We start from the raw sequence: 12829 nt of genomic DNA, 5'->3' as shown, positions 1-12829 counted from the left end.
AATGTCTTATTTTCAGATGCTTTGCATGCATACTTTGGAATTTGTGGCCTGTCACTAATGGACGAAAGCGGCATTTGTAAGGTTCATCCTGCCCTGAACGTAAGCACACGGACTTCTGAGCGCCTTCGAGATCTCCATCAGAGCTGGAAAACCAAGGACTCTAAACAGTGCTCAGAGAATGTGCACATCTCCACATGACTAACTTTAGCCGGGGGCGGCGGGGAGGGTTTGTAGCCTAACTGTAGCTCAAGGTTAAAAGCCATGGATAACCACATGTGCTCTTTTTTTAAGAGGTAGTCTTACAATCGAATCTTGTGCCGATGTCACTTTGGGATATGGTCTTGAGCCAGTAACCTTTGTACTAGGTTTCAAGAAAATCTTTGTTGAAGTTTGAACCACAGTGGACTTCGTCGTGGTTCTTAAATGTTTATACTGTATTTCTAAGTTCTTTGAGGCAAATTAACTGTATGTATGTAGGTTATCTTAAAAAAAAAAAAACTTGAGTACAGAATTGTATCATATTATAAAATGGACACGAATCTTCAAAAGAAGTTCACATAGCAGTGGTAATCTTCGGGTGAGCACTTAGTGATCATTTAAAAAGCTTGAGTGCTTATGGTGGAACATTGCTTTAATGAATTAAGTATCTGGGGTTATTCTTTGAAAACAGATGATCCCATAATTTTTAAAAGAAGAATGACTTATTTTGTGTTATTTTTAAGTAAAATGTGCCAATTAAACTTTTGTGGCCTATATAAATGAAATTAACTTCATAGCAAGAATGAATAGGCTTAACTAACACAGTAATTTCCTAAAGGGAGATTGTTATACAAAGACTCTTATGTAGCTGAGGAGAAAGTAATTTAACTGTGTGCGATTGTGAATGGGAAAGTTTCGTGCTGTGTGGGTCATCTATTTTAGATGTTGTTGGGGTAAATAACAGTTACGTTTGCTTTTAATCTCGAATCATTAGTCATTTTTTTTTTTTCTCCTTTCTCCAGGGAAAGCCGTCTTACCTAGAGGGAAAAACATTTAGTGGTTTTGTTTCTTTTTCTGAGATAAATTTTAAACTGTATTTTTATAACTGAGTTATTTTTAGCCATTTGGTTTTTTGTTGTTCTTGCTCCCAGTGTTTTAGCTTTTCTGATTTCAAAGTGATGATTTTCTAATTTTTTGAAGTTAAATAAGTAAACATTTAAGTGAAAAAAAAATAACACCTCTCAATTAAACTTAATGGTATAGCTCCATACACAGTCATTCATATTTTTGTAATATTTTCAGGTAAGTGGGAAGGTAATGTATCCCTTAGAGGTTAAGGACTGGGGTTTGCTTTTCATTGTTCTGTTTTCTTCATTTTGTGACCTACCTGAATTGTATAAGGAGTGGTGTAAAAACTTCCCTTTATTAGTAATCAGTTTATCAGTGAATCACACCCATCACCGTTTGCTCAGTGACAAAGTTACGAGAGTAGTTCTGAAACGGAGAAGGAAATCACTTCACCAGAGGGACTAGGTTTAAGTTAAAATCTTGGTGAAAATAAATGTTGGATTTTTAGGTTTACAAGTATCAGGATGAAAACTAAATTACTGGTATCACTGTTTAGGTATTGTAATATCTAAATTTTTATTTTTTAGTGGTGAAAAAAAAGTACCCTTAAATAATGATCCCAGGGGAAACCTAGTATATACATGACAAAATGATTCATTTATTATTCGCATGCTTAGTTTAAACCTCAATTTGCCAAAGTCAACTCTTTTTTTTAATAGAAATAAAATCAGAGAACTGATGGTGGGGGAAAAATAAACCTGACAACAGGTGTCATCCTTCCATGAATTTTTCCAGTTTGCACTGGTTTAAATCCTGACAAATTAAGATACCTGCATCTCAAACTAAGACATTTCTTAGACATCAGGAGTTAAAATGACATATATGTAATAGCTTTAGAACTATATGAAAAGCCCCCGATTTTTTTTATTCTGAATTGCCATTAGTGGTTGAAAGTGTAAAAAAGTTAGTATCTGTATTCGTAAGATGTAGAATTCCAAGGTCAAAATATTTCATAAAACTGCTAAATATTTTCTAACTCCTTGTGTAATTTAATAGCATAAGATTACATATGTCAGTGCGATTCTAATTAGCATGCTCTTGAGAGGCATTCTTAAGAAACTGTTGGCCAGTGAATGTTCAATTCCACAACAGCATATTGACCAAAAAAACCACCAGGCCATTGTGAATTGTGGAGAAGCTATTCCGAACTTTTTCTAAATAGTTACTTACAGGAAAGTATGAATAAAATAAATTATAAGCACTGTTTCATATGTATACTTGATCTTTAGCAGTGGTAATAGAACGAGAAGGGGGATTGTGAAGTCTCAATCTGTTCCCTATGCTCTTTCCCCACCTCCAGTATGGTATTTTTTTAAACTGTGGTAGGAGAATCCTTGTTTTGGACATCTGCATGAAAACAAGGTTGATCAGGTCGTTACAACACGATTCAACCTATTTATCATCTACAAGTGCTTTTAGACTTGACCTATGTGTACATTTTAATTAGATCTTTAAATAATCATTTATAAATATTTAAACTCAAATAGAAATTTTTTCCAACGGGGTACATCGTTTGAAACTGTGGTTTGTTGGGTCTGATAATATTTCAGTGTCATTATCGTAAAGAGGTACTCTGGAGTCAGATGACTGAGGTTTAAGTCCCACATCTGCCAGTTCACCAGTGTCATACTGGACCCTAACTTCCCCCTGATAAAGTGAGGTGAGGGATCTCACAAGGTTTTCTGAAGGTCACATGCATGCATTGCTAAGTCGCTTCAGTCGTGTCCAACTCTGTGACCCTCCTGGACTGTAGCCTGCCAGGCTCCTCTGTCCAGGGGATTCTCCAGGCAAGAATACTGGAGTGGGTTGCCATTTCCTTCTCCAGAAGGTCAGATGAGATAATACATATTAAGTACTTAGCATACTACCTGAATACAGTGAACTCCTATTATAATTTCTGTTATAACCATCTTCAAATTGTTTTTAAAACCTCTCTTTTCTATAATAGAGATCCCACAGAATTTAAACTCTAGGAAGATGATGGCAGCAGTGTAGTTTCTGAGTCTTCCCATTCGACCCTAGAGTAACTAGGATCACCACAGACCCCATTCTACAAAACCAGGTGACAGGGTGTCCCTGTGAACTTCAAAATACAGTGTTGGACAACCCACTGACCAGCGTAGTTTCAGCATCTGTGTGGGAGGAAGTGAAAGGCAGGCAGCTGGTTTCTGTTGGCCTTGAGAACAGAGCTATCACACTGCCCACAGTTTTCTCACTAGAAAGTGCGGCGGGCCAGTCAGAGCAAAAGCTGGAACTGGAAGGGGTCGCACAGGTCCCCACGTGCACCTAAGTGTTAGATCACTATAGTGTGGTCTGATCGTTGTGCGGGAGCAGCCTGGGCCCTGGCCTGTTTGCATCTTAAACCTAATGAGACAAAGCCCTGCTCAAGTTAGAATCCAAAGTGGCCCAGATAGGTACCACAGGACCAAGGGAAGAGAGAGGCCAGATACATAGAAAGAAAGGTCAGCATACATAGACACGGTACGTGGACATGGGTGATCACTTTGTGGAAGTGAAACAGGAGCTTACAGGGCCAGAGAACAAAGAAGAGGCGTCCTAGGGCACCGCTCCCCCGTAAGAGTACAGGAAAACTCATTTTGCCAGAAACAACCTGAGAAGGATTACTGTCAAGTCCTATTAAAACTGTCTTAAGGAATAGAAGGAGAGCCCAGCGTCCCTCAGACAGCGAAAGCACACCAGAAGGACATGACCACGAGACTATGAAAAACTATTACGACAGGAAACGTATAGTTTCAGAACAAGATCAATAAAAATGGGAAAAGCTAAGAATTACATAATCAAGTCTTAAAACCTGGAGGAAAAAGCAAACCCAGAGGAAGTAGAAGGAAGGGATTAATAGAAATGGGGAAGGGGGAAGACGCGATAAGACAAACAGCCAGACTTTCTAACAGAGAAAGGATAAGTTTCAGTAGCAAGAGAAATAACCATAAACCAGGAAATTTTTCAAAATTACAACGTAATTTTATGTGATAAATTAGAAAATAATAGCTTTTCTTAGAAAAATGCCAATTGCCAAGATTACCCTAGTTGATAGAGAAATTTGAAAACAAATGGGCTTTTTACCAAAACAGTATCAGGCTCAGATTGTTTCAAGTGTATTTCTACCAGACTGTCATGAAATAATCCTAATATTGTTTAAACAATTCCAGGGGCTATTAAGAGACTCTTGAACCCCAAAGGGGTAAGAAAATAGAAACAAAAAAAGACTTCTAAATTCATTTTGTAAAGTGAACATGATGGCGTTGTTTTTTAAAACCTAACAAAGATTGTACCAAAGAGAAAATTATGGATGGCTCTTACATGAATATATCAGTGCATGTATTGCACTGATAACATTAGCAAATAATTAAAAAGCACTATTAAGTCATGACTAATTTGGGTTCATTATAGGAATGCAAGAATAATATTAGTACATTATGTTAAAGAGTTAAGGAGAAAATAATGATTATCTCCATCTTTGCAGAAAAGATACTTGACAGAATTGAGCATTCATTTATGTTAAGTATACTCAATAAGCAGAACCTGTTGAGTAATTCATTTCACACTGTACTTCTCCACAGAAGCCAGCATGTTGCTGTTGATACAAGAGGCTTTCCAACTAAAGTCAGGGACAAGGCCTGCCCCTCCTCTACTACTTCATTTTGTGTTGGGAGGTTTTAGTCTATGAAATTAGATGAAATAAATGTGAACTGAAAAGGTATAGGCACACTATTTGCAAGTTTGATTTTGTATCTGGAAAACCTAAAGGAATTTGTTGGAAAGCCATGAGAACTTAGCAAAGTATCAGTTGCACACAGCTAATAGGTAAATATCAGTAGCTTTCACCAGGCATAGAGTGCATGCTCTGATGCCATTTAGATGAAGTTCAGGATGGGCAGAATTGATCATGAATGGTGTCAGAAATCAGTGCCCTTGTTTAGTCACCGCCTCACTTCTCAAATGTAAGCAGTCATGACTTAAATCACCGTCAGTTTTTGAACTTTCTCTGAGTGGAGTCATAACCAACACGTTAGTTTCCATCTGGTTTCTTTTGCCCCACAGGGTCTGGAAGAGCACACGGCGCGGCAGAGCCTGTGGTGCTGGTGATGTTCTGTGTTCTGGGCGCTGGTCACATCGGTGCATTCACTTTATGAATATCAAGCTGGACACTTAAGACTTGTGCAGTTTTCTGTATGTGTAATTTTAGTTCTAGAAAAATGTCTACTAAAAAGAATAAAAAACTTTACATATAAACCTAAACTAGTTAGAAGGTGTGCTTAAAGAGAAGATTCCTCTTAATGATTGCAGGAAAAAAAACAGAAACCACCTATCTGTAAACTTAAAATGCCCAAATCCTGTATGGAGAAAATTGTAGAACTCTTAAAAGCCCTCCAGGTGGCTCTGGTGCACTTAGAAACTTGAGAACCAATCACTGATTTAGAAAAAGTACCTTGGGAGGAGGAAAAAGTAAGAACCCCATAATTATTTGCAAATTTAAATTGTAAAAAGTTTTAGGTGACGAGTGTGATTCAACAATGTGATCTTTGCTCCCACCCTAAAAAGGTTAGTATGACCTTAGTCTGTGGTAGTAGGGTTGAAATGTAATGAAGGCGCAGTGGCGATAAGAAGATGCAAATTTTCTCAAATGGACCCAGGCTTCATTTGCCCACGTCTTTGGCTATCAAAGGGTAGAGGAGGTTAAGGAGCAGGACCATTTACATTTGTCAGCTACTCTTCTGATACCAGTGTTGTGTTTTGTTTTTTCCTTCTGCTCCTTGTTGTCTGTGTGTACGTGCCCCCTGGCAGTCTGTGGCGGGGAGTGGGGGACTCTTGTAGGTTGCTGGCCTGATGTGGTGCCTACTGGGTGTCTGCCCCTGGTCTAGTATGGCCTTTCCGGGTGGGTTTCTGCCCTTTGCTTCTGATTACACAGTTCCATGGCTATGGCCTTTTTGCTCTAATCCCAGGCCACCGCCAGTATCCCTGATTTTAATGAGATTCTTCTCTGTACCCACAAGTCCCCTACACACACCATCCCATCTCTTTGGCCTATGCAGAAACTCCTGGGTCTTTATTCCAGAAACATGGTCTTCATTTCATATATCTAGTATATATATCCCCTCCCACGTCAGTGTTCCTGAGCCACCCTGGGTGTAGAGGTAAGCGAAAACTGTTTCTCCTGGGACTTCAGGTCACAGGGCCAGCACATAAACTATGTGTGTACATATTTTAAGAGTTGGAATTCATGCGAGGGAATTACATTCTATTGTGGCTCAGCTGGTAAAGAATCTGCCTGCAATGTGGAAGACCTGGGTTTGATCCTTGGGTTGGGAAGATCCTCTGGAGAAGGGAAAGGCTACCGCCTCCAGTATTCTGGCTTGGAGAAGTCCATGGGGTCACAAAGAGTCGGACACAACTGAGCAACTTTAATTTTTCAAACTAACAAATACATCCTGATGACAGATCAGGGGCTGGGCAGCAAGTGATGCAGAATGATTGTGAATAGCTTAAGAGCACGATTAATTTCACTTTCCACTCCAGGCCATGCCTTGGCAATGACTGTTGCTCGTTTGAAGCAGAACAGGCAGACAAAGGGAAAAGGCATCCCCTGGCTTGCCAGCCCTGGCTCCCTGCCATGGTTAGAAATATTAGCAGAATACGCATCCACTTTCTTTTCTTCTTGGAGGGAGTGTAGGGGGTGACTCTTGGACACACCCACCCCCAGACTTGATCTTTCTCTGCGCCCCTGCGCCTCTTCCATCCCAGCACAGAGTTACTCCACACAGTCTGAGCCAGGTGATCTTTGCCCACATCGTCTGTCCAGACTCCTTACCCACCAACGTCACCCTATCAAGCATTTTGAAACAGGTGCTGAAATCTAGAAATCTTGGCCTCCTCAGGGGTCACAGCCCATGGCCAGCCCTCTCCCCAACGTAGGCACCCTCCCACACCTTGAAGGGCTGGCTCCCTTATGCTTGTGACAAGATTCATATCGCCTCCAGCTCCCCTAGGCAGCTGCTCCGTTGTCATTCCTTGGGCCCCAGGGTGCGCACACACCAGCAGCACAGTCCAGCGAGAGCCACGTGCAGGCCCTGGAAGTGGGCTCCTGTTGGAGTTCCATCGTCCCTGGTCCCTGGGGGAATGCTCCAGAAAGGGGGCCCAGCAGTCTCCTATGGGGAGCGCTGCACTGGGGCCTCCTTTCCCAGATCTAAGGGCAGCACTGACAGAGTGCCAGCCTCTGTTCTCTTCCTGCACGCCTGCCTAGACCTTGCTAGGAGGCCGTCCACACACCTCCACTCCATCTCTCTCATCCTCTGCACTTCCCCAGGGCTGAGAGTAACACGATTTCTCATGTGTGTGTAGCAGGGACTTCTTTCTTTCTTTCCCAACTTCTCTCTACCATCGCCTTGATATGTTAACTGGAGTTTGATTTGGAAAATTCTTTCTCAAGTGACAGAGGCTGGCTTTATGATTTTTATTTTGCTGCAGACTCTAAGGTTGTTGATTGCTTCCCTTTCTCTTTGTTGTAATATGCTAAACCTCTCAAGGTGAATGAGTGCCTCTGGTGGAACAGGAAACGCAAAGGCAAAAACACCGCCAGGTTGCTCAGTTAGCCCCTGCCTATTGAAGCATCCCTTCAGTAGAAGCAGGGCTGCTAAAACGAAGGAGGTGGTGACACCACCATGCTCTGTTCTGTCAGTTTCACAGGACCACACAGCAAAATGGTTACAAGTGGGAAGATGAGGCTTTCCAGGGGGACAAGAAATGGGCCATATGTATCCCATGCAAGTACTTGAGAGCCATTCTGTGGAATAAGGTTTAGATTCACTGCCAACTCCAGAATGTGTTTGGTGTGGGCTTAGGGAGTGGCCATCAGGAAGAAGGTGAGGCCTAGAGGACTTCCTTGAAGCTGATTTGCGTGTCGCCAAACACTCTGTTTATCGTGTTTATTTGAGCTGGCTTCAGAGAGCAGGCGAGGATTGGGGGTTAATCCTTGTGTGTACCCCTCGTTTGTCACAGTCTGGCTCCACCAGGAACTGGCACCACTCAAATCTTTAAACATGTAAAACAAAAATATTTTTTGAATAATGGATTGATAAAGGAGTCTCTACATGAGAAAGATAAAGGACTTTGCAAAGTCAGAGCTGCATGAAGCTGGAATGGAACCAGTTAGCTTCCCGCCCCAGAGAAGGTGAGCTCAGCTGGAAGGCAGGAACTGATCAGAGGACCACAGGCTGGCCATGCATGGCTAAACTTGCCTTTAGATTATGGTCAGTTTGGACGGCAAAATGTCAAAGAGGAAAACAAACACTATGATTTTAGAATATGACTCCATTTCTAAAGTCAGCATTCCTATTGCCTGTTCTTGAACAAACTGCATGTTCAGAGTAAACAAATCCTAATTGATGTGGGAAAGTTCCTCTTTTCAGAAAAAGTCTCAGTTTAAAAGGAATGATGGGAGATGGGCGGGGGGTGGGGGGATGGTTGAAAAGAACTATTTTAAAAATTCTCATGGATTCTAGGTAAAAATCATCAGTGGATACTGAAGCCATTAGGAGAAAAATTGATGGAAACTATAAAATGGAAGGCTCAGAATTCCTGCACTTGAGTCCACTGGTCAGTCCTGCCGTCTCTAAAAGGGTAATCAGTTCAGTTCAGTCGCTCAGTCGAATCCAACTCTTCACGACCCCATGGACCACAGCACACCAGGCCTCCCTGTCCATCACCAACTCCCGGAGTTCACTCAAACTCATCTCATCCTCTGTCGTCCTCTTCTGCTCTTGCCTTCGATCTTTCTCAGCATCAGGGTCTTTTCAAATGATCAGCTCTTCGTATCAGGTGGCCAAATATTGGAGTTTCAGCTTCAACATCAGTCCTTCCAATCAACACCCAGGACTGATCTCCTCTAGGATGGACTGGTTGGATCTTGCAGTCCAAGGGACTCTCACGAGTCTTCAACACCACAGTTCAAAAGCATCAATTCTTCAGTGCTCAGCTTTCTTTATAGTCCAACTCTCACATCCATACATGACTACTGGAAAAACCATAGCCTTAACTAGATGGACCTTTGTTGGCAAAGTAATGTCTCTGCTTTTTAATATGCTGTCTACATTGGTCATAACTTTTCTTCCAAGGAGCAAGTGTCTCTTAATTTCATGGCTGCAGTCACCATCTGCAGTGATTTTGGAGCCCCCAAAATAAAAGTCTGACACTGTTTCCATTGTTTCCGCATCTATTTGCCATGAAGTGATGGGACCGGATGCCATGATCTTCATTTTCTGAATACTGAGCTTTAAGCCAACTTTCTCTCTCCTCTTTCACTTTCATCAAGAGGCTCTTTAGTTCTTCACTTTCTGCCATAAGGGTGGTGTCATCTGCATATCTGAGGTTATTGATATTTCTCTCAGCAATCTTGATTCCAGCTAGTGCTTCATCCAGCCCAGCATTTCACATGATGTACTCTGCATATAAGTTAAATAAGCAGGGTGACGATATACAGCCTTGACGTACTCCTTTCCTGATTTGGAACCAGTCTGTTATTCCATGTCTACTTCTAACTGTTGTTTTCTGACCTTCATACAAATTTCTCAAGAGGCAGATCAGGTGGTCTGGTATTCCCATCTCTTTCGGAATTTTCCACAGTTTATTGTGATGGACACAGTAAAGGCTTTGGCATAGTCAGTAAATCAGAAATAGATGTTTTTCTGAAACTCTCTTACTTTTTTCATGATCCAGTGGGTGTTGGCAATTTGATCTCTGGTTCCTCTGCCTTTTCTAAAACCAGCTTGAACATCTGGAAGTTCACAGTTCACATATTGCTGAAGCCTGGCTTGGAGAATTTTGAGAATTACTTTATTAGCATGTGAGATGAGTGCAATTGTGCGGTAGTTTGAACATTCTTTGGCATTGCCTTTCTTTGGGATTGGGATGAAAACTGACCTTTTCCAGTCCTGTGGCCACTGCTGAGTTTCCAAGTTTGCTGGCATATTGAGTGCAGCACTTTTACATCATCATCTTTCAGGATTTCAAAGAGCTCAACTGGAATTCCATCACCTCCACTAGCTTTGTTCATAGTGATGCTTCCTAAGGCCCACTTGACTTCACATTCCAGGATGTCTGGCTCTAGGTCAGTGATCACACCATCGTGATTATCCAGGTCGTGAAGACCTTTTTGTACAGTTCTTCTGTGTATTCTTGCCACCTCTTAATATCTTCTGCTTCTGTTAGGTCCATACCATTTCTGTCCTTTATCGAGCCCATCTTTGCATGGAATGTTCCCTTGATATCTCTAATTTTCTTGAAGAGATCTCTAGTCATTCCCATTCTGTTGTTTTCCTCTATTTCTTTGCATTGATCGCTGAAGAAGGCTTTCTTATCTCTCCTTGCTATTCTTTTGAACTCTGCATTCAAACAGGTATTATCTTTCCTTTTCTCCTTTGCTTTTCACTTCTCTTCTTTTCACAGCTATTTGTAAGGCCTCCTCAGACAGCCATTTTGCTTTTTTGCATTTTTTTTTTTTCTTGGCTATGGTCTTGATCCCTGTTTCCTGTACAAATGTCACGAACCTCCACCCATAGTTCTTCAGGAACTCTGACTATCAGATCTAGTCCCATAAATCTATTTCTCACTTCCACTGTATAGTCATAAGGAATTTGATTTAGGTCATACCTGAATGGTCTGGTGATTTTCCCTACTTTCTTCAATTTAAGTCTGAATTTGGCAATAAGGAGTTCATGATCTGAGCCACAGTCAGCTCCCAGTCTTGTTTTTGCTGACTGTATAGAGCTTCTCCATCTTTGGCTGCAAAGAATATAATCAGTCTGATTTCGGTGTTGACCATCTGATGATGTCCATGTGTAGAGTCTTCCCTTGTGTTGTTGGAAGAGGGTGTTTGCATTCTCTTGGCAAAACTCTATTAGCCTTTGCCCTGCTTCTTTCTGTACTCCAAGGCCAAATTTGCCTGTTACTCCAGGTGTTTCTTGACTTCCTACTTTTGCATTCCAGTCCTCTATAATTGGAGAAGGAAATGGCAACCCGTTCCAGTATTCTTGTCTGGAGAATCCCAGGGACAGAGGAGCCTGGTGGGCTGCTGTCTATGGGGTCACACACAGTCGGACACGACTGAAGCGTCTTAGTCCCTATAATGAAAAGGAAATCTTTTTTGGTTGTTAGTTCTAGAAGGTCTTTGCGATCCCATGGACTATAGCCTACCACGCTCCTCCGTCCATGGGATTTTCCAGGCAAGAGTACTGGAGTGGGTTGCCATTTCCTTTTTAGTAGGTCTTCATAGAACCGTTCAACTTCAGCTTCTTCAGCATTACTGGTTGGGGCATAGACTTGGATTACTGTGATATTGAATGGTTTGCCTTGGAAATGAACAGAGATCATTCTGTCGTTTTTGTGATTGCATCCAAGTACTGCATTTTGGACTCTTTTGTTGACCATGATGGCTACTCCATTTCTTCTAAGGGATTCCTGCCCGCAGTAGTAGATATAATGGTCATCTGAGTTAAATTCACCCATTCCAGTCCATTTGAGTTCGCTGATTCCTAGAATGTCAACATTCACTCTTGTCATCTCTTTGACCACTTCCAGTTTGCCTTGATTTGTGAACCTAATATTCCAGTTTCCTATGCAATATTGCTCTTTACAGCATCGGACCTTGCTTCTATCACCAGTCACATCCACAACTGGGCATTGTTTTTGCTTTGGCTCTGTCTCTTCATTCTTTGTGGAGTTATTTCTCCACTGGTCTCCAGTAGCATATTGGGCACCTACCGACCTGGGGAGTTCATCTTTCAGTGTCCTATCTTTTTGCCTTTTCATACTGTTCATGGGGTTCTCAAGGCAACAGTACTGAAGTGGTTTGCCATTCCCTTCTCCAATGGACCACATTCTGTCGGACCTCTCCACCATGACCCGTCTGTCTTGGGTGGCCCCACACGGCATGGCTTAGTTTCATTGAGTTAGACAAGGCTGTGGTCCATGTGATCAGATTGGCTAGTTTTCTGTGATTGTGGTTTCAGTCTGTCTGCCCTCTCATGCCCTCTCTCAGCGCCTACTGCCTTACTGGGGTTTCTCTTACCTTGGACATGGGATATCTATTCACGGCTGCTCCAGCGAAGTGCAGCCGCTGCACCTTACCTTGGACGTGGGGTAGCTCTTCTCAGCCACTTGTGGCTCCAGCGCCGCACAGCCGCCGCTATGACCCTGAACATAGGTCCAGGCAGTAGAGCCTCCTGACTGATGCCCTGTGAGGTACTCTGTACTAGCAATAAAGCATCCTTGCCAAAGACGAGGCTGGATCTACTCAATCTGCTAGACCTGAAATGGGAAAAGTAAAATGGCACCATGAGGAAGCAGACAGCCACGTCAGAGGTACCGCATCCTGAGGACGACTCTGGGTTCTTCAGGAAGGCAGTGGCGTGAAGAAATGGAGGGGACGTGATAAGGTAGACCATTAAGAGAAATGAGAGATAACACATGCACCTAATTTGAGTTTGGGTCCTGATTTGAACAAACTAATTTTCCAAAGACATTTTTGAGAGGACTAGGAAAATTTGATATGAACTAGGTATTTAGTGACACTGCTGCTGCTGCTGCTAAGTCGCTTCAGTCGTGTCCGACTCTGCGACCCCATAGACTGCAGCCTACCAGGCTTCTCTGTCCATGGAATTCTCCAGGCAAGAACACGAGTGGAGTTGCAGTGGGTAGGAGTGGCTTC

The 12829-nt window shown here is 42.3% G+C and overlaps 1 protein-coding gene across 1 annotated transcript in view; it reads left to right on the top strand.

Annotated features, from left to right (window-relative positions):
* Positions 1 to 2316, top strand: part of PGGT1B (protein geranylgeranyltransferase type I subunit beta) — a 55657-nt gene extending 53341 nt beyond the window's left edge. Inside the window, exon 9 of the mRNA XM_061429933.1 lies at positions 17 to 2316. Within this exon, the coding sequence (XP_061285917.1) occupies positions 17 to 198 (182 nt within the window). The 3' untranslated portion in view covers positions 199 to 2316. The remainder of the gene's footprint in view (positions 1 to 16) is intronic.
* The last annotated feature ends 10513 nt before the right edge of the window (positions 2317 to 12829 follow it).

Source organism: Bos javanicus, chromosome 10, assembly GCF_032452875.1.
Source record: "Bos javanicus breed banteng chromosome 10, ARS-OSU_banteng_1.0, whole genome shotgun sequence".
Lineage (NCBI taxonomy): Eukaryota > Metazoa > Chordata > Mammalia > Artiodactyla > Bovidae > Bos > Bos javanicus.
The sequence above is the reverse complement of the archived record's forward strand: the minus strand, read 5'-3'. Positions and strand labels throughout refer to the sequence as shown.